Source organism: Chelonoidis abingdonii, chromosome 2 (genome assembly GCF_003597395.2).
Source record: "Chelonoidis abingdonii isolate Lonesome George chromosome 2, CheloAbing_2.0, whole genome shotgun sequence".
NCBI lineage: Eukaryota > Metazoa > Chordata > Testudines > Testudinidae > Chelonoidis > Chelonoidis abingdonii.
Genome location: NC_133770.1, coordinates 37,464,880 through 37,487,824, shown reverse-complemented (window position 1 = coordinate 37,487,824; position 22,945 = coordinate 37,464,880). Strand labels below are relative to the sequence as shown.

General features: G+C 39.7%; 1 protein-coding gene across 1 annotated transcript in view; it reads right to left on the bottom strand.

Annotated features, from left to right (window-relative positions):
• PRTFDC1 (phosphoribosyl transferase domain containing 1) overlaps positions 1-22,945 on the bottom strand; it is a 67,755-nt gene that overhangs the window by 27,666 nt on the left and 17,144 nt on the right. Inside the window, exon 3 of the mRNA XM_075062280.1 lies at positions 21,745-21,928. Coding sequence (XP_074918381.1) covers positions 21,745-21,928 — 184 coding nt within the window. The remainder of the gene's footprint in view (positions 1-21,744; positions 21,929-22,945) is intronic.

Sequence of the window (22,945 nt, the reverse complement as noted above, 5' to 3'; positions counted from 1 at the left end):
AGAAAACATAAAATGCAGGTTAATGATCTACTGGCTGCTGCTTTTCAGGACAATTAATGAAAAACAAACAACCAGAGCGCTGGAAACAATTATAAAATTGGCAATAATCTTACAAGAACCATACACTTTAATAGATACCATTTAGCACTTCTGTAAACTGAGTCCATTAAATGAGCAATGCCTTAAAATTACAGGCTTTATTGTGGCCTGGCTTGTGTGGCTTTGCAAGGCAATAAGAATACCAGAATGCAGGTAGCAGCATGAGGAGGAGAGAAGCCTCCACAGTGCTGCTATGCTCGTGCCTTCAGCAAGTGGGAGGGTGGGAAAGATGACGTAGGGAGTGGGTAAAGCCTTGGCTCCACGCTGCCTAGTGTGTCTATGCCAGTGCACAACAGGAGTTATGCTGCACCATGTATAAATCTGGCTCAGGCTACTTTTCCCACTAAGTGAAGGGGAACCCAAGGAGCAGATTGTGACTCTCAAGGCTTGTTTACATTCACATTTTTATTTCAAGTTAATGCAGGTTTAGGTTGGACATTAGAAAAAACTTCCTAACTGTCAGGATGGTTAAGCACTGGAATAAATTGCCTAGAGAGGTTGTGGAATCTCCATCATTGGAGATTTTTAAGAGCAGATTAGACAAAAACCTGTCAGGAATGGTCTAGATCAGGGGTGGGCAAACTTTTTGGCCGGAGAACCACATCGGGGTTTCAAAACTGTATGGAGGGCCGGCTAGGGAAGGCTGTGCCTCCCCAAACAGCCTGGGGACTGGACTTGAGGACCTATTCAGGTCCCTTCCAGTCCTATGATTCTATGATTTTCCAATTAGAGGTAACACTCAATCAACAATCAATTAAATGTCAATTAATTAACCAAGGTAAAAACTCTAGTGTACAATTCCCTCCGTGTGCCTTCCAGTCTGCTCCAAGGGCAGTGCAAAACCACATGCTGCCCCTTGCTCAGGGGTTATAGCAAAACCACAATTCCACTCTAAGTTTGCAAATCAATTAAATTTAGACTTAAATGTTGATTTTTAAAAATGTATTTAAATTTAGTATTTTAAAAAGGAGGTACAATATCTGTTCTCTGCAGTTTCAGGACGAATATTTTGTGGAAATGCAGTTTATTTAGCCATCATATTTAAAACAGGAAATATTTTTTCTTGCGATGGCTTCTACAAAAAGATAGCATTGTAATGGATAACATGTTGTCATTAAAAAAATGCACCCCTTTTACTTTGAAAATTTTGTTTGAAGACTGAACATAGGGCTAAATTATGCTCTCATTTATACCAATGTAAGTCTAAAGTAATTCCATTAGCTTCAATAGAATTACTTTAGATTTATGGCAGTGTAAATGAGATCAGATTATCGTTGAGTTACTTCAAGGGGAGGTTTGCCTGCATAAAGACTATAGGATTGGCCAGTGTATGCTGTTATGTCATTAGAAATACTTCTTATTTTAATGTGTCTACAGAAAATATAATATACAAAAGCAATGCAAGTGTACAGCTGTCGTGTTGGGAGTTATAAGTCTGAAGTCTGATTTATAGCACTATAAACTGGTCTAATCGTGTGAGATCCTGAAATGTTGTTGGTCTTCTCACTTCACAGATATTTCAACAAATCACAGCATTAAGCTATAGGGTGCAATTTGATCTCAGTTATACATTTGTATTTTATGACAGGCCAAGACACAAACTGTCTACAACTAAATGGCTTATATAGATTATTTTGTTTCTGATTAGTGGATGATGTGGCCCAGGAACGAGTCAGAAAGATTAGGACCTTAGGGACCAATTTTCAGAAGTGTTCAGCATACACAGTTCACGTTGAAATCAATAGGAACTGCAAGTACTGCACTTCTGAAAATCAAGTCACTGTCTCCGTAGAAAAATACTGACATGATACTTCTTTCTTTGCTGGTTATAAACAAGTAAACAACATGAGCGTAATATCTCTGAATGACTGTAAGAGCAAGGAGGAAGCACCTTGTAATAAAAATGGAACATATTTAAAAAATGGAAAAATATGTTCAACAAATGTTACTAAGGCTTACAGCATTTCACATATTTCCTGTTCTAACAAATACATTACCACCTAATAGTATAATTCAAGAATTGCTTTGTTTACTGGCACTATATTATTTTAGCTATTTATCTTCTTCATTGGTGCCTTGTGTAAGCTCTACTCTCTTGTTTTGGTTATGCTAATCCTCTGCATTGCACACATACGCACAGCAACAGGGTGAATAAAATGTTTATGTGGATTCTCTGGCCTGGTCTACACTTAAAAGTTAGGTTGAACTGGCTACATTGCTCAGGGCTGTGAAAAATTTCAAGCTCTGTGCAACATAGGTTGGCCTAACCCCTACTGCAGACACCGCTAGGTCAATGGAAGAATTCTTCTGTCAACTGAGCTACCGCCTCTTGAGCAGGTAAGAGAAACCCCTTTCATTGCTGTAGCAAGTATCTACACTAGAGCCATACCGCTTGTTTTGTAGACACACCCTTTGTCAGTACACTCCCAACATTATTGGAGTTTAAGTGCTGCAGAGTCTCGCACTGGATCTCTGCACCATGGGTAAATTTCACCCCCAAATGTGTTTGTGATCACTATTTCAATTGTTTTACTGCATTTAGTATATTTCATTATAATTACATTCTCTTACTACAAAGGTTCTAAAAATTAACTTTTAAGTGGTTTTTTTGTTGAAATTGCTCTTGGCCAGGAAATAGGGTCAACAGCTCTACAAATCTGTTTTCTCACATCTTGTACAGACATCTGTATTTTGTTGTGACCTTAAACACAGTCTCTATTCTGCCATTTAATTGTTTTAAGTAATTTTATTGAAAAGCTCTACAGAGTATTACTAATACTGGCCTTTATACGAAAATTTAACATTTGATACCATGCTAAAATCTTAGAAAGGAAAAAAAAGAGTCTACCTAACAGTGCTATACTACTTATAATAGGAAGCAATCTGCCCTTTCAGAGATATGGCCTGGATGATCTAATACATTTTTTCAACCACTATTTCCTCTGCAGAGAAACTATGATGTTATTCCTAGGTTTTCTTCTAGGTAACTACAGTTTAATCTTACTCACAGAGAGCTTGCATGCTAAAGAACTCATTTTTCGAAAACATCACACTTTGTTGTAATTGTACTGACCAGTATTCTTATTGAAACAATGCTATATTGTGTTTCTCCGCTCCACTGTAGATTAACCTTCCACCCTTCACATCACTGTATGAACAGTTTCATCTTTCGTGGAAGAGAGAAGACAGAGCATTCTGAATGCACTTCAACCATTAGTAGCAAAGATTTAACCTCCACATTTCATTACATGAATGAAGAGGAGAAGAATCAGGATTATCTGTCAGCTAGGACAGCAATGTAACACTGTGCTGTGAACCATATGATTTTGGTAAATTTGAACTCTGTGCTGAGAAGTGGAGTGACCTGGAATTTCTACCACTAAGAAACATCTGTTTAAGGCAAATAATAAAACCTATTTAATCTAAAGCCTTTACATATTATTTATTTTATTGGATACATTTTTACAGTACTTTTGTACATTATTTCTTCTGTAGACATTAAAATCAGAGAAGCATTTTTAATGATATGACAGCATACATCGGCCAATCCTATAGCCTTTATACAGGTAAAACTCACTGTGAAATAACTGAACCATATAATCTGATCTGACTGGCATAAATCTGAAGTAATTCCACTAAAGCTAATGGAGTCACTTCAGATTTACACTAGTGTAAATGAGAGCAGGATTTAGCCCAGTGAGTTTGGCTATTATGGATTCTAGACCATATAGGATAAATGATTTACAGAACTACTTGTTATATATTTATTTTGTATTAGTTCAGTGGGGTATTTTATACATTATTTAAAACTGAAGTAATTAGACTGACTCCTCCCCGACACATCCTTAATGAAAGAAGGAGGTAAGCAATCATTTAAAACAAGGATAAATAATATAGCTCCATGGAGAGGGTCTAGTGACATCATAAACCATAACAGCAAAGTTAAGGTTGGTTGTCACAAGAACTCTGGTGTGAGATTTTCTTGTATTATATGGTGTTTTATTTATTATTCTGTAAAATAACATTACGCTGTTTTAATTTAAAATGTTTCTATGTTCCAGGATCCAAAAAGAGCTGTTCATGTAGTCCCACAGAAATCTGCTTATTTCTGTATTGTATGTACATTGTGATCTTCATTTTTCCCTCTTGTATTTTGCCTCGGTGGGTTGAAATAATGCAAGGCCCAGTTTTCGTGTTGCATTTCTACCATGCAGGAGTGGAAACCCTGAGAAGACCGGGTCTTGTCTTATTTTAGCCCCACAAATAACTCCCCAATACTATGGTAGTTGAAAACCAGAAGAAAAAAAAAAAAGCACAAATACATTTTGTTGCACACGTCTCACTAACAGTGATATCACTTTAGGCCTGACCTTATATTCAATACACAGGCAAAACTTCTAGGTTGAAATCCTGGCTTTGCTGAAGTCAATGGCAAAAATCTCAGGATTTCACTTATATTGACTTTATGACATTTGTACCATGTGTAGGACATTACAGCAAGAGTAATATTACTCATTTGGAACTTGAAATGTAAACTAACATTTTAGAAAGAAACAGTAATTTTACATTTTAATAAATATATAGGACAATGTGAAACAAGAAAACCGTATCTTAGGCTTATTACAAGACAGCTGCTTCTTTCCTATAATTAAATGTGTGTATGTTTAGTGCTCTCTAATAATTCATTTTAAAATAATTTAAGCACTCCACTGAACTATTAATGTGATATGTAAAGAGAAGGACTTACACAAGGGATCAGCAACCTTTGGCACGTGGCCCGTCAGGGAAATCTGCTGGCAGGCCGGGATGGTTTGTTTACCTCCAATGTCCGCAGGTTCGGCCGATCACAGCTGCCACTGGCTGGGGTTTGCCGTTCCAGGCCAATGAGGACTGCAGGAAGCGGCGTGGGCCGAGGGATGTGTTGACCGCTGCTTCCCGCAGCCCGCATTGGCCTGGAATGGCAAACCACAGCCAGTGAGGGCTGCGATCGGCCAAACCTGCGGATGCTGCAGGTAAACAAACCGTCCCAACCTGCCAATGGATTTCCTGACGGGCCATGTGTCAAAGGTTGCCAATACCTGGCTTACACTTTGAAGAGTGATTACTGATTTGCGGGGTGGAGTGCACGTCTCTCAGTTTCTGAGTGTCCAACCTAAGGAGCTTTAAAGAGGCCTGTTTTCAGAAAGTGCTGAGCATCTGCTCTCTAAAAATTAGGCCCCTTTAAACAAGTCTCAAATTGAGCAGCCAAAAACTCAGGTATCCAAAATCACTGCTAATTTTTGAAAATTTAGGCCCAAGAGATAAACATAGGTCAGGGATCCATGTATCCAATCCTACTTAAAAATCTTTAATAGCTTAACCACCAAAATCTATGCTGTCAGACAATCCTTAACAATAGGAGGAGAATTCAAAAACAATTTTATTCTAAAAATGAATAGGGTATTTAGATAACAGGTCTGAAATCTATTTATATAATTATTGACATTCTCCAATCTCTGAAGTCTGGATTATGTTGCACAGCTGAAGTCTGATCCATTATTTTGCACATCACACAGATGATTCATGTACTTTTTATTTTATTCTATCTAAACAGAACACTGGAGCAAATATATAATTTCCAGGATATTGTGAATTCTTGTATTAATTTTCTTTCAAATAGTCTTCTGATCATAGCTATATTTATTCTATATATACATATGTATTTCTATGCACATCTTGACATATTTACAATTATGTTCTATTATACCAGTTTATAGTTACAGTTCATTGTGATTACCATTATTTTCTCACTCTACAACCACAGTCAAACTCACATAATGTTATGTCCTTGATTCACACCAGTGCTGTTGTGGAGATCTTCTGGGAAACAGCTTGTTATTTAAATTTCATTTTAATTTTCTTACTCTGGAAAATTTAATTTGGGAACAGCATCTACTTTTCACCCATTTTTCCAGCTGGATTTCCAGATACATACAAAAGTTAACTGACCATCCTGAAGATCGTACAGTGAATTTGTGGCTCTGTCTGGATTGGTACTCAGGATCCTTCTGTCTCTCAAAGCTTCCTCTAGCCACTAGACAACACAATCTGCTATATAGTAGGGGAAAGCTAGAATAGTAAGTGGGGAGGATCTGGGTTCTGGTGAAAAGAGAGACAAAAGTCTCATTTTCAAATGTATCGATCAAATGGCCAGAGGCTGATACAAAGGATAGATACTCCAAGGCATGTTCCAGTGGGACCAGCCTGCACAGGCATAGTAACCCTGCTCCTGTGAAAGAGTTAAAAGCCAGTCCTTGGAGAGGTCTGGGGCTGAGAGCTGGGAAGAAAAGGCTGATTGGGGAAGTAGCCACAACTGAGGCCATGCCCCAATCAGGCCACAGCTGGCCCTATAAAAGGGCTGTGAGCCAGGAGCTTACACACAGAGTCTCTCTCTAGCTGTGGAGACAGACAGGCCTGGCTACCTGAGAATGAGCAGGGTACCTAGAGTGGAGCAGGGCTGGGGGAAAGCCAGAGGAGCTGGGGAGCTCCAGCCTCGAGAACCCCAGCCTGGAAAACCTGCAGGCCTTGCTAAAGGCTGGGAAGGGTACTGGGGTTGCAGAAGCGCAGCCCAGGGGTTAGGCAAAGGCAGCAGGTCCAAACCCTCCTTGCCAATGATGAATGTCCTGTACACTGCAGTCTGCCCCAGTGAGTGGGGGGTAGATGGTGTCTGGCAGTAGCCATAGACTGAGGTGAGGTGGGGATAGAGGGTTGGGGTTTGGCTGGGAGGGGAGACCCAGATCTGTGGTGGTACTGCCAGGGGGCAGCACCCCAAGATAAAGGGGCATCGAGGTCCAGGAGGGACCTGGGGCCAGCGGCAGGCGAGACACCGGCTGCAGAGGGCACTCTGGAGCTGGAGAGCTAATTCCCTGGATGACCAGCAGGAGGTGCCGTGCTGGTGAGTTGCCGCTTTGCTACTCAGCCTTATAGAAATACCCTTGATGGTATGGCTGATGTGCTCCAGCTTCCATCCAGGACACATCACACGATCCATTGTCTACAGCCAAGCTCTAAGATACAACCGAATTTGTTCCAATCCCTCAGACAGAGACAAACACCTACAAGATCTTTATCAAGCAGTCCTAAAACTACAATATCCATCTGAGGAAGAGAAGAAACAGATTGACAGAGCGAGACGAGTATGCAGAAATCACCTACTACAGGACAGGCCCAACAAGGAAAATAACGGAACACCACCGGTGATCATGTACAGAGCCCGGCTAAAATCTCTCCAGCGCATTATCAACGATCTACAACCTATCCTGGAAAACAATCCCTCACTCTCACAGACCTTGGGAGGCAGGCCAGTCCTCACTTACAGACAAACCCCCAACCTGAAGCAAATACTCACCAGAAACTACACATCACACCACAGAAACACCAACACAGGATCTAATCCCTGTAGTAAACCTCGTTGCCTACTCTGTCCCCATATCTACTCTAGTGACACCATCAGAGGACCCAACCACATCAGCCACACTATCAAGGGCTCATTCACCTGCACACCTACTAATGTTATATATGCCAGCATGTGCCAGCAATGCCCCTCTACCATGTACATTGGCCAAACTGGACAGTCCCTATGTAAAAGAATAAATTGACACAAATCGGACATCAGGAATGATAACATACAAAGGCCAGTAGGTGAATACTTCAATCTCCCTTGACATTCTATAACAGATTTAAAAGTAACTATTCTTGAACCAAAAAACTTCAGAAACGGACTTCAAAGAGAAACAGCAGAACTAAAATTCATTTGCAAATTTAACACCATTAATTTGGGCTTGAATATGGACTGGGAGTGGCTGACTCATTACAGAAGCAGCTTTGCCTCTCCTGGAACTGACACCTCCCCATCTATTATTGGGAGTGGACTACATCCACCCTGATCAAATTGGCCCCATCAACACTGGTTCTCCACTTGTGAGGTACTGCCTTCTCTTCATGTGTCATTATATAATGTCCGCATTTGTAACTTCCACTCCAAGCATTTGAAAAAGTGAGGCTTTTTACCCACAAAAGCTTATGCCCAAATAAATCTTTTAGTTTTTAAGGTGCCACCAGACTCCTTGTTGTTTTTATAGAAACACCAATATTCTACACCTCCCCAACAGCTGGGGGTGCAAGGGCTGGGCTTTTCATGTCCTCTACAACTTTGCGGGGGGCACCACGTCATATTTCTTATCTGCCCCCTGTTATAACATTCAGTCCTCTGGCTAGTAGCCATCTGATGTTTGTCAAGCTCTAACAGTGTATGTATTCTTAGTGAGCACTTATTCACAGAATTTACCATCAAGGTCCTTTGAAAATATTTCAGTAAAGCAAGACACTTACAAATATTTCTGGAAGAAATAGTCATATCCCATATAAATGTAAAAATAGTATGCTGTAGTAGTCCATGCTCACTAGGGAAATTCCTGATTTCCTCCTTTGTAGTTTAATGAGAATCCCAGCTGTGCTATGGTTTGTCTGCTCATATGAGAACCAGTGGGGATAAAAGTTGTATTTGTACTGCCATAAAGTACGCTAACTGCTATTTACTGGGTATAATGGTGTAATATTAAAGACATTCTATGCTTGCAGTCACACAACTGGGAAGTGTCATGCGACAACAACAACACTTCTTGGCATCGCCACATTCTTAAGCAGCAAAATATTTTGTTTTGTCTTATGCCTCCCAGCACTGCTGGGGTGTGGCACTGTCTGAGTATTACGCATGCTATGATCTGTTTTAAGCAACAGGGATTAAGAAATGCCAACAGAGCACATCATGGAATTCCTTGGGAAAATTAGAGCCCCTGGGCTTCTTTTGATTAACTATTCTCCTTTTCAAGTCTTAATTAAAAGAAATGCCCTTTAAATTCTGTTATTAGCATAAGAACAAGGAACCAGGTGATATTCTGTCAATGTATAAACATGTCATAGTGCTTTCAAACTTCCTCAAGTCTTAGTTAAACAACAGAATGGAGACCACTCATGTTCCGGCCATTGACTAGATAGGTTCTTAGTTCCACAGCATTGTAAAATTTGAGGAATAGATCTAAATTTACATACATAGAACTCAAAATATGAGTAAGAACAGAAGTCCCATCTGTATAGTGCTGAATATTTGCAGATGTTATAATTTATCCATCTACAGTAGCTATATCACACTGTGTAGAATATGAAGTTAAATACTTTAATAAGATTTAATTTTAATATTTTAGATATTGTATGATAAATTGTTGTTCTATTAGAAAGTCTTGAGGTAACTGACCCTGTGGTCTGACTGTTGGTTGGTATTTTTGTTACGGTTTGCAAATATCTAAATAAATAATAAAATAAATGCTATAGAATTTCCTGTTAAAAAATGAAACAAGAAAAATCTCATTGGAATTTGTAAATTTACTGATAGGGAATTTTTTGGCTGGACACTTCCTGAATGCTTCTTTCCCTAGCCCTGAATCCCTGAACCTAGCTGTCCTTAAACTTGGTCCATCTATGAATGTACATAGTCCCAAATGCTGAGTTGTCTCAAAAGATTGCTTAAAAATTACAAGGAGTAAAAATTCTATAGCATGTACATAAAGCTTCCTACTGTAGATATTTATAATTTAAAAATTACAAACAACTAATTTACTTCAAACTTGGCTTCCTCTTTAGACATCACTGAGAACTCACAATACAAGCCAAGTTTGACCTTTCTAGCTTCAGTTGGTTTTCAGTTATTTTTGTAGTGTTGATTTTAAAAGTAATTTTTCACCTACACAAAACTCAAAATTGCTTAATTAAGTTTCTTCAGAATTCCAAGTAAAATGCCCCTTTGGGCTAAGATGGAGTATTTCAACCTTAAAGAACTGTGTTTGAGAAAATTATGAAAAATTGGCTTTAGAATAGAAGTTGGAATTTAATCTTACCTACAGTGAGCATACCTGCTATAATACAATTAATCAAGTTTTTTGAAAAATATTAGAATGTATAAAAATATTCTAAACCATGGAAGACAGAGTTCTGCATCAAGATTAGAGAGCCTATCAAATGGAGTTTGCATTATACCTCATATTTGGAGGCATAAAATATCAACAAATATTACAAAGAAGATATTTAATAAAGGCTATGTCTGAAATCAAGAAAAATAATTCAGAAAAAGAAACAACTCTGAAGCTGGAAAATATGCTCAATTATACAGGTAGGCAATGCACTAACAGAAAACAATACATAAAAATAAAGGTTTCTTAATCATGCCGCTATTATTAATGGGACCAGCAGTAGCTCTAGGCAATACTTTGGTATTACTAGAGGGGTATTACATGCTGATTTTTCCAATAATTTAAAATCTGTCATGCAGCCTTTCCTGCTGCCCCTCTATTCATTCTGCCCCCACAGTAATCAAAGCTGCTGTTTCCTACGCAGTTCTGCCTTGCCTTATCTCTGTTCAACTTCCCCAGAAATCTCACATATGAGTCACTGAAACACTGACTCATTCCTTCTGTGAAAAAAATATTCATAAAGAATTCAGCTGGGTTCCAAATATATAGACTGTGTGGGTGTTCATTATTTGATCTATCTATAACATATGTATCTCCATATGTGAAGATAAAATCGCAGAGCCACATGATTGTAAACTGCAGTTATTAAACACTTGTGATCACCTTATCTGCACTATGCCCACTAATTCATCTCCACTTGGAGTATTTCTTGTATTCCAAACCTCTGAGCAGCTTCCAACAGTTGTCATTAAAATAACTTCTGCAGAACTATATCCTTCCTTCTTTACCCTCAACACTGAACTTAGTCTGAAGTGCAGCATGGGCAACATTCAGTCTTGGACCAGTGCTGAATTTAAGTTCACATATCTCACAATTCTGCAAGGGCTATAAATAAGAGATTTTACCACTGAAAAGAAGAAATACCAAGATTTTTAGTGGCACTTGTTTCTATTCTTGTTAAATCCCAAGACACTGAACCTTAAAAATCACATTTTATTATGTAAAATAAAGCTATTTCAGCGGTTTTTAAAAGAAATTTCTCAAATATATTGTAATTTCTCCTCCTTTGAGGCCCATACTGTTGGGCTCATGGCAACGAGTATATTTTTATAGGCAGAGGGTATGAAAAATAGCATCAATATTATTTTTAAAAATATTTCTGAAATTGTTTTTCTATGTAATCTAACATGAAATTATTAAGAAATTACACAACTAATAAAAGGTATGAAGAGAGTCAGTTGGGGATAGCTGATGTCCTTTTAAAATACTGTTTGTATATTTTTATCTTTCTTACCTACCCTTCATTTATTTATTTAGGCTGTAAGTTCTTTGGGGAAGAAACCGTGTTTTACTATGTATTGGGGTCCTCTGTCACTTTCAGAGCACTATCATAATGTAAGTAAGCAATAATATACAACGGTCAAAATTTTCAAATGAGGATGCCTAAAGTTAGCCCTCTAAATGTATATGTAGGTACCTGAATGTAAGTGGCCTGACTCTCAGCAATGCTGAGCACCCACAAATCCTACTGAAATCAATGAATGCTGCTAGTGGTGAGCACATTTTCAAAATTAGGCTGCTTGAACTTAGCTAATTTCAAGAACCCAAGTTTGAAAATTTTGGCTGTGTAACCTATGCAGACTAGGATAGCACAGTGTGGTATAAAGCTTTTACTCTCAGTAGTTTGGGATGACCTACATAAATCACTTGAGGTTTTGCCACTTCTTTGTGATGTGGCCATCCCACACTCATTCTCATAAAATCTTTATACTAAACCACCAGGCATGCATATCTGTAGTATTATAGATGTAGCTGGCATCCTATAGTTAAAGTTGCCCAACACTTTACATTATACCCTTCTTCTTCTGCCTCGTCCTGCCCCGCCCCGCATTATAACATTGCCACACTTGAACAATTTGGGTTGAACTTTTCCATACCTGGTTTTTGCCTTATGCTGATTTTTTCTTAAGTATTAGCAAAAACATTTGGCCACTTCTGAGAACAAGGTTAGAGAAAACAGGTAAAATTTCCACTGTTAAAAGACTTTCCAGTCATTTCTTTGAAGAGCCTGAGCACCTCTAAGCTTTGGAGAAGGAACTCGAAATTTTTCAGTCACCTAGTACTGAGGTCAGGGAGGTGTCTTTTGCTCTTCCTGTGAATATCTGCTCGGATTTGCCAAATTATAATCTTCTGGAAAATCAACACTTGGACATGTTCAGTAAAGCTTTTTAGGGACAGCTAAGATCTGAACCCAGCCCTGAGTATGTGTCCAACTCCCTCATCAAGGCTGAGCATGCTCCAGGTACCAAACTGCTCCCACATGGTATGCAAACAACCAAAGCTTCAGATAAAACACTTGAACCACTCCTATTCCTGCCTTTGGCCTAGGAGCCATAAGGAGACCTTCTGCTGAGTAATGTTAATAATTGTGGGCACTTCAGAACTCTGATTATTGAGCAAAGCCACACAACTCTACCTTAGGAGGCAGGCAAGTACCATTCCCTCCATTTTATAGATGAGGTACCTGAAAGGTTGCACAGTTCATTTTTGGTAGATTTGGTAATAGAACTCTCTCTCTAATATGGCAGACATGAGCCTCACCTATGTAGCCTTTCAAGCTGAATGTTCAAAATCTATATACTTACCTATGCTAGCTGTACCTCAAAGCCACATTTCTTTCCAGAACCATGATTTCAACCCCGGAATAATGATTCCCAACATTCTTTGCTGTCTGGCAAATGGGTGAATGAACAATTAGTCGGGGTGTGCGACATCCCCCTCTAGTGACTGATCTGCATAGAGCATAACAGATTACTACTACTACCAGTTACTTCTTTAGCTCAAAAGATACAGATCTTTGCTGGGGTACAAACCTGCAGATCACTATGGTTCCACATAACAGAATTTCTAATTTTTTCAGTTTGCTTTTTAAAAAGCGAAGAAAGTTATGTACAAAATACTTGGGTAAAAGAAAATGATGGCTGCAAAATCAAGCTCTCAGGAGTTAGGAAATGCCAGAAAGAAGGTTGCCCATACAACAGCTTGTTTGTACATGCAACATCATACAGACTTTACTTACACGATCCCGTGCTTGTTCTACAAGGCCCTTGCTTCATTCAGTGCACAGGATGTACAGTGAATGCAGGAGAAAACGGCAAGAAGGAAAAGACATCCTCTTGTGTTTAAGAACTGGACTGGAGCCAAGGAGTGCTAATTTCTATTCCTGGTTCTACCACAACATTTCTATGGGATGTAAAACAAGACTGCATTATAATATATATACACAAGTGGGCTATATTGCGGTTGCACAGGCAAGCTAAAATCTGGCATTTCTTAACCTTTGAGTGCTTGACTTTAAAATTGCAAAATTATTTTAATATAATCTTTTGTATGTAAAATCAATATGTTCATATGAAAACATACATATAGATATTAATATGTGGGGGTTATCATGCACTTTGATGGCTCACCTATTCTTTTCACTATTAATCCCATCTCCATTGCAATGTATTTTAACATATCAGAAACTTCAGCTGCTTCCCACAGCTGCCATTTAAAAAATATGCTAGTGAAATGTTTCCTTCTTCCTGCAAAATGGCACTGGACTGAGACACATTGATCAGTATTTCATCTTGGCTTTGTGACATGTTTAAAGTCCAGTATTCATGACACAGTGGCTTCTGTGGACTAGTGCAATCACATAAAAGCATAAAAAAAGTGTTGTGCACTAACTTCTGAGAAAATGAGAAACTAAGAAAGCACATAACACTGAGTTGCAGGAGATGCTTATCACCTGACAGTATTGGGCCCAACCTGTGCACCTGAAAAGGGTTTCTAAAAAATTATTTATAAATCAAATTGGGGAAAATGCCCTTTGAAAGGTGTGAAATTTAGTAAAAATAAACCATACAACAGTGGCAGACCCAAAGTAAAAATTAAGAAGTTACATTCAATTTAGTTGGGTATTGAATGGCCTCTTTTACTTGCTATGTTTTTCTATCCAGCTAAAAACAACATATTTTGCTAAGAGCAAAAATATTTATTTGCAAATAACTTTTAAGGTGGAACTTGCTGTAGAGCTGATTTGGAACATGTACAGCCAAATTCTGCACTGACTTACCCCTTATGCAACCCTATGAAATTCATTTTAAATTAGTTTAAAATTTGGCCTCAGGGTTTACAGGAATTCATTCCACCAGACAGGCGCCAAACTGTAATTAATCCATGGTCACACACTATGAATGAAGACAACACAGTCACAGCAACTAAACTACATATATAAGACACAGTAAATAGAACTCCTAACTTTCCGCTCCTGCTTAAAAAAAAACCACAACAACAACACAACCCTCTAATCACTTGAACTAATGTAGATTCTCCTTTACCTCAAGAGTTATGTGTTCTTGAAGCAGAAGGTCATGAGTTCTATTTCCCATATCAAGTGTGTGGATGCCCGACAGCTATAGCTCTAGTGTACAGTTTGGATGCAGCCATGGATCATTAAACCTAAAAAGTGTCCTTTAGAGCTTCTTTAGTTAAATGAATGAAAGCACTGACAAATACAACCCATTTTTCTTAGATTCTTTAGTTTGACTAGATTGTTTTCATACATAAGTATTGTCTTGATTTTTTCCTTAAAGAAAGAGCTCCATTCCAATGATATATAGAATAGCAACAGTCTTTGCTTATTACACAATGCATGTATCTTTATTTTATGTACATTTCTACTATGATTATACTTCGATAATTTAGGTTGTTGAGCTTTCTAAGGGCATGGCTACACTCGCAGATGTAGAGCACAGTGACTTAAACTCGCCTTTGTAGAGCGCAGTAGGGAAAGCGCTGCAGTCTGTCCACACTGACAGCTTCAAGCGCACTGGCATGGCCACATTTACAGCACTTGCAGCGGCACTGGGAGCAGTGCATTATGGGCAGCTAGCCCAGCATGCAAGTGATTGCAACGTGCTTTTCAAATGGGGGTGGGTAGGGTTGTGTGGAGTGTGACAGGGAGTGTGTTGTGTGTATGTGGGGGGAGAGAGAGTGGATTTTTGGGGTACTGAGAGTGTGTCAGCATGCTGTCTTGTAAGTTCAGACCCCATTCTCCCTCCCCACCTCTCTCTCACTCACTCAAAGCAAACAGTAAATATTTGCTTTTCTCAGAGCTGATAAGCAGCTGGCTTCTCTGAAACAGAGTTTTGAAAGGGCATTTCCGCATTCCTGCAGCCAATTTCACAACAACAAGAGTGGCCACTAGACTTAATGGGATTATGGGACATTTCCGGAGGCTGATCACAGCGCAGTAACGCAACACCTCGTTCACACTGGTGCTGCAGTGCTCCAGCAGGGGCGCAGCAAACATTATACCGCTCGCTGAGGTGGAGTACCAGCAGCGCTGTAACTGCCGAGTCAGAGCACTCTACGTGTCTTGCCAGTGTGGATTGAGAGTGAGCTAGGGCACCTGAGGCTGCTTTATTGCGCTGTAACTCTCAAATGTAGCCAAGGCCTTAGTTGTAAGGACTGAGTGATGATAAAAGATGTAAAATTACAGGGTAGAAAAATATAATTTTACTATTTGTATTAATTGGCATATAATTTAATCATTACTGCATTAAAAATATATAAAATGTCTGTGCTTCTATACTCTTACAGCAGATAGGTTTACCAAAACCATTTATTGAAATGGTCTCATATAGACTACAACACTGAGATCTGTGTAAAGCACAATGCCTGTTTTGTTGTTTTCAGGGTTTTGTAGCACAAATGCTTCTGTTTATGTCAAAATTAATAATCAACAGTTGTAAATATATTTCAGAACAACTGGATACTGAAGATGATACAGATAATGTCAATGTATTTGCTGGTGTACACACATCAATGTGACTATTATGTCGGATTGCTATTCAGAGGTCACATTTTTTAAATCTGTTATGTTCTGTAAGCCATAAATACTTTTGATTAATTTCAAAGGCTTAAGTGAAGTGGCTCAATCCACATAATCCACCACAATTTCCTCCACATGATTTATACTTCAGCAAAACAACACACCTTTTGAAGTTTATTTATATTTTGGGAGACAATTTAAAAAGGTTACTTTCTTGGCACCAGCAATTGAAAAATACATTTTCAGAATCTGCAGTTCAGGTATCAAATTGACAATACAAAGTCATTCCAGTAACCTGCATTTGAATATAAGTAGGTATCTACATGCATCAATATGTACTGAAAATTGCAATTCAGCTGCTGTCCAATCATACTAAACTACACAGTTTTTGAAACTATCAGTGAGTCACTTTCTTTCATTTTGATCTGAACAAGATTAAACTAAAATCATTAGAAAAGAATGTAGGGAAAGGAGAGCTTTCTCAGCCTCATTATTAGCCAGTGCTGTATATTTCTTCACTGCATAGTATCATGTCATTGTGATACTTATAAAAATCTCATCAACAAAATTTGAGATTTTTTTATACTTAGCACAGTTTCCCTTGTATCATGTAATTACAGAGAAGACTGAACAGCTCCAGATATTGATAAAGAAATTCTGAATTATTCATCAGAAACAGAGTAACAGAGGATGCAAAAAAACAATAAAACCTGTTAATTCCATACTCTCCACTTTCAAACTCTACCCTCACCACCACTCCTGAATCTGTCAGTTCACCCTCCTATCACTCTGTCCATCCTACCAAACACCAAACCTGATACATCAATTTCCCTTCCAGTTCATGGATTGCTTAGCACCTTTGGAGAAAATCTCATACTTCCCTCTAAAACATTGTTTTCAACTCAACTTTCTTCCTTGCTAGATTGCTCTACTTGTCTTCCTGGACTGACTCTTGTGCCTTCAACCACTGGAGGCTCTTGTATTTATTTAAGTCCACTCAAACCCTCTCCACTCAAGAAATTGCTAAATTATAAAGAAGGAATTTGAAACAATTTCATCCTCCTTTATCCCTGCCTCATCATCACGACCCCTTCTTCCTCCGCATCCTTTACTCCTGACACCCAAATCTTAGACTTTGAGGTGGTCTCACACTACTGTCTTCTACTCAGTATTCTGTTCACTTCAGCCCGTTCCTTTTTGACTTCTGTCTTCTCTCACTTCAAATTTCATTCCCTCTCTCTCCTTCACCCTCAATCACGTTCTTACTTAGCTCTTTTTTTTTAAGTCTTCAACATGCCCTGTGTAACCAGGTGCAACTCACCACTTTGGCACCTCCTGCTGGCCATCCTGGGAATTAGTTCTAGTTCACCATTGCGCTCCATCTAGTGGTGTCTCGCCACCACCACTTCTGTCCTCAGGACCCATGTCGCTCTCAGGAACACGACGTCCTCCTCTGGACACAGCTCTCCAGCTGTGCCCCACTTGGTTCTCTCCTGCTCCCTTCTGGGGGAAAAGAGGATAGCAGTCCTTTATCCAGCCACTTGGCTCATTGGCAGACTGTAGTCCAGGGTCTAGCCACCTGCGTCAGTGGCAACTGGGGCCAAAGGACGGGGGAAGGGGAGCAGTAAAGTGTTGCATCATCTCAAACCTCTGCTGTCTGTTTCCCTGGGTCACTTCCCCACAGCCCTAGCACCTTCTCCGCCCTTGTATCAGGGCCTCAGTCTGGCAGCGGTCAGCCAGGAGCTCACTCCTGCTCCTCTGACCCTGACCAGCACTGCTCTGACCATGGTGCTGTCTCTTCTCCCTCCTTCAGGGCAGCCAGTCCTCTCACCTCAAAGTCCAGGGAGTGACACAAGCTGTTCTGTGCAGCAGCCCTTCTTATATGGCCCAGTCTGGCCCTGACTGGCTGTCTCTCTAACCCTTCTCCCAACTGGCTCTCTCTACAAGCCCTTTCCTAATTGGCTGCCTCCTGCGCAGCCCCCAAGGGGCTGCTTTAAGCCTCCTTCTGCCAGAGTGGGGCAGGCGTCCCACCACACCCTGGTAACCACAGTCTTTAAAAACCCCTTCCTTTATCCAACCAAACTGTCCAATTATCATGCCAGTTCCCTCTTTCCTTTGTCTTCAAGATGATTGAGCACATACTGTATTTTTACTGCTTCAGCTTCCTCTTCTCTAGTTCCTTTTTGGATTTCTTTCATTTGTATTGTGGTCAGTGAAAATCCTTGTTGAATGTACTGGATTCCTTTCCCCCTTATCTTAGCCTCCCAGGGGATCCTGCCCATCAGTTCCCTGAGGGAGTCAAAGTCTGCTTTTCTGAAGTCTAAGGTCCGTATTCTGCTGCTCTCCTTTTGTCAGGATCCTGAACTCGACCATTTGATGTCTCTGCTGCCCAGGCTGCCACCCACTTTTACTTCTCCTACCAGTTCTTCCCTGTTTGTGAGCAGCAGGTCAAGAGGAGCACGGTCCCTAGTTGATTCCTCCAGCTCTTGCACCAGAAAGTTGTCTCCAACACGCTCCAAAAACTTCCTGAATTGTCTGTGCACTGCTGTATTGCTCTCCCAGCAGATGTCAGTGTGCTTGAAGTCCCCCATGAAAACCAGGGTCTGTTAGCTGGAAACTTCTGTTAGTTGTCTGAAGAAAGCCTCGTCTACGTCATCCTTCTTGTCTGGTGGTCTATAACAGATGCCAACCATGACATCACCCTTGTTGCTTTTACCTCTAACCTTAACCGAAATTGCAATGCAATTAAAAGTTACCCCTTTCTACCTATCATGTCTATAACTGACTAACCTTTTAGTACTGAATGCTGAAGTTGGAACAAGACAACTCATCAAAATGTGACCAGTTTTTACAGGAGTTGAAAATGGCTAATGAATTTGGACAGTTGAACAGAGAGAAGGATACAGCTGACGAAAGTGTAATGACAGCTGCAGTGTACCCTTGAGAAGAGAAACTAGGAACAGTTAGTGAAGAAATGTAAAAAGGAAACAGGGTTAATTATGTGAGAAGAACAGTGTGTGGAAACTAAGTGCGTTAGAGAAAGTAAAACAACTAGAGAACAATAAAAATCCAACAGCAAATAAAATCGAGAAAGTGAGTAAGGAAAAAGTGGTAGAGAAAAAAATGCAGACTAAGAAACAATTGTTCAACAAAAAAAACTTCAAAAACAGACTCCAGCGAGAAACTGCAGAACTGGGATTAATTTGCAAACTGGACACCATCAAATTAGGCTTGAATAAAGACTGGGAGTGGATGGGTCACTACAAAAACTAATTTCCCCACCTTCTTGTCAACTGTTTGAAATGGGTCACCTTGTTTACATTGAACTCATTAGCAGTACAAAAGTGATTTTTCCTCCCTTCTTGTCAACTGTTGAGAATAGCCCACTCTGCCTTAATTGAATTGGCTCGTTAGTACTGACCCCCCACTCGGTAAGGCAACGCCCATCTTTTCATATGCTGTGTATTTATACCCTATTGTATTTTCCACTCCATGCATCTGATGAAGTGGGTTTAGCCCATGAAAGCTCATGCCCAAATAAATTTGTTAGTCTCTAAGGTGCCACAAGGACTCCTTGGTGTTTTTGTCAGAAGACAGGATACTGAGCTAGATCAGCCATTGGTCTAACCCAGTATGGCCATTCTTATGTTCTTACGATGAAGGGTAGCCCAACAGAAAAACTGCCAGATGCCCCTCTAAAGTAAAATCAATGTAAACAATCAGCACTTCAATATTAATCTAGTATTTGTGTAAACTCTGTATATAACCCTCTTGAAAATTCACTTAATTTCTATGTGCCCTCAAATAAGACAAAGTTTTTCCCCCCACTGCTTTTAGCTAATTCTCAGACTTTACTTGCATACTGTTAAATAGTTAAAAAATGATGACATCTTTTTACTATACATGTGCTTCATGTCTCAAATTGGTTTTCATTTGGAAAATTCCTTTTACAGTTCGAGGGCCAGATTTTGACCCCACTAGGACTGTGGTCACCTAGTGGAATCAGTGCTGTTCCACTGCATCAAGTATTCAGGATGGGGTTGGAAGGTCAGAAGAGGGGTGATGTCACTGGATCTGTGACTATGTGGATGCACAAACCATTCCCAATGGAATAGAGACCTGGGTATTTGACTAACCATGAGGCTGCACAGAGGTCACAGAGGTTTTACTGCCACTCCTTAATGGAAGGGGAAAGTATTTCTTACTTTACCCTAACCCCCTGCTCAGATCTATAGTGTGCAGCCCCTAACACATGAGCTGTAAACTATTTCTAGGATTTGGCTCATATTATAGATCAGTGGTTGTCAAACTGCGGGTTATGACCCAGTACTGGGTCAAGGAATGTAAGGCACTGGGTCACGATGGCTCTGGTCAGCACTGCTGACTGGGCCGTTAAAAGCGCTGTTGGCAGTGCTGTCCAGCTAAGGCAGGCGAGTCCCTACCTGTTCTGACACAGTCCTGTGGCCCGGAAGCGGCCAGCATCAGATCTGCTGTGGGGGTGATACCTGTGGGTGAGAGAGGTGCAGAGCCAATTGCATGCCTGAGGGATAGCTCAGTGGTATGAGCACTGGCCTGCTAAACCCAGGGTTGTGAGCTCAATCCTTGAGGTGGCTATTTAGGAATCTGGCGCAAAAATCTGTCTAGGGATTGGGCCTATTTTGAGCAGGGGGTTGGACTAGATGATCTTCTGAGGTCCCTTCCAACCCTCATATTCTATGCCTCCACCTAGGAGCTGAATCTGCTGCTGGCTGTTTCTGGGGCACAGTGCAGTTGTGGTGCCAGGATAGGCAAGAAGCCTGCCTTAGAGCCACTGACGGGAGTAAACCCGTGCCCGCAAACCTGGAACCCCTTCCTGCACCTCAAATCTCTCATCCCAAGCCCCACCTCAGAGCCCTGACCTCCTCTTGTACCCCAAATTCTTCCTCCCTGGCCCCACCCTGCAGTCCTCATCCCCACAGCTCCTTTGGGTCATGGGCATCAACAATTTTCTTCAGCTGGGTTGCCAGAAAAAAAGTTTGAAAACCACTGCTATAGATAATGAAATGCTGGATGGAATTCAAATTTGCAGCTTATGAAAATGGAAATCATAACATGCTTCCAAAAAAAGATGTAGCTCCAAATAGGCCATCTTATTAGTATCACCATACTAAAATCAGTGGATCACTATTACATAACTCCCTCACAAGTTAATGAGGGCTCTAGCATCTGACATTAAGACTGGACTTGACCAAATGTCTTATTTAATTTTACAACAAAGCACCATCATCATCTAGTGGTATAGATTGCTATTGTATATACTTTCCATTTTTATGACACACTGAGTAAAATATTTCAATAATTTTTCTCTTCTTTAACTGCAAAAATTGAGGAAGATTTAGAATTACTGGAGGGGGTGGGAAATGAAAGAATGTGAAATTGGCTTCATAGAAAATAAACACAGCTGACTGATAGATTATATGACTCGATGCTTGAGTCAATTTCTGAATGCAGAAATGAAAACCGGCAAGTTAAAAATAATTATCTTTAAGATGTCTCATACATCACTCATATTTATCCATTAAGTTAGTAAAATCATATGTTTAATGTATTATAGGGAAAAAGGAAAAAAAATTAAACAAAGGAATTTTTCAAACTGATCCTCTTTGCAAATGTATTATGTAATTTTTTTTACATTCTTCATCTACAAACCTCTATTTTATTACTGGAATCAAATCACTATTTAATTTATAAATAATCTACATAATTGAGCTGTTAACTTACATGGTAACTTTTCAGTCTGACAAAGTCAACTTTCATGGAGATGGACCTTTCTGAATTTCTACTGAAAGTCTCAATGTGCTCCACAAGGTCAGCACAGAACTTGTAGCCACCTTTAAGTACGCAGAGAACCACAATGTTATTATCTCCAATGTCTTGCATGATGTCTTTGGCCAAGCATTCTGTCCTGAAATAAAGGATAAATATAATGTAAGGTGCAGACCATAGGTTGTTCATGGAGTTATACAAAAATATCTAGAAATCAGGCATGGCCTGATCTAAAGCCCATTCAACTCCCTCACTGACTTTAGTGGGCTTTTGATCAGCTGCACAACAGACAGATGCAAGAAGGAATCTGATCAATACAAGATTCAGACACAGGCTGGGAATTATCACTAGACACATTCCCCTGATTACACAACTGGAATAATATATTGCAATAAATATTATTATAAAAGAGACTTTTTGGGTGATTGAGCAAACTAGGCCATCAGCTTTACACAGCATCCCACATTCATGTAAAGTCTCTCTCTACGATCACACACTTTGTTATGCAAACTGCTAAGAGTAACTGCTTAAAAGGTGCAAGATAAAGAAGAAAAACATCAGAAATTATATAAACTCACAGACTAAAGGAAAAGCTACACTTACATTTTAGTAAAATAAATAAATAAATAAAAATACTTACAAGCAACACATATAATGTTATTCAGAGATCTCAACACACTTTACAAAGGGTAAAATCATTATCCCCATTTTGCAGACATGACAAACTTAGCCGCAGAGAAGCTAAGTGACTTGCCCAAGGTCATACAGCTCGATAGGAAGAGTCAGAGTTATTTACTGATTACTTTGGGGATTTAAAGATCTAATAATTTACTGATCTATATTCTTATTGACAGTGTGTCTCCTTTGTCAACAGGATGTGGCATATTAGAATGAGTAGGATCCCAGCTTTTATATGGGATAAACTTCTTGGCTTAAATCTTCAAAACTAACTAGTGAGTTTGGAGAATCCTGTGGCACCTTATAGACTAACAGACGTTTTGGAGCGTGAGCTTTCCTGGGTGAATACCCACTTCATCAGACGCAGGTAGTGGAAATTTCCAGGGGCAGGTATATATATGCTAGCAAGCAAGCTAGAGATAACGAGGTTAGTTCAGTCAGGGAGGATGAGGCCCTGTTCTAGCAGTAGAAGTGTGAA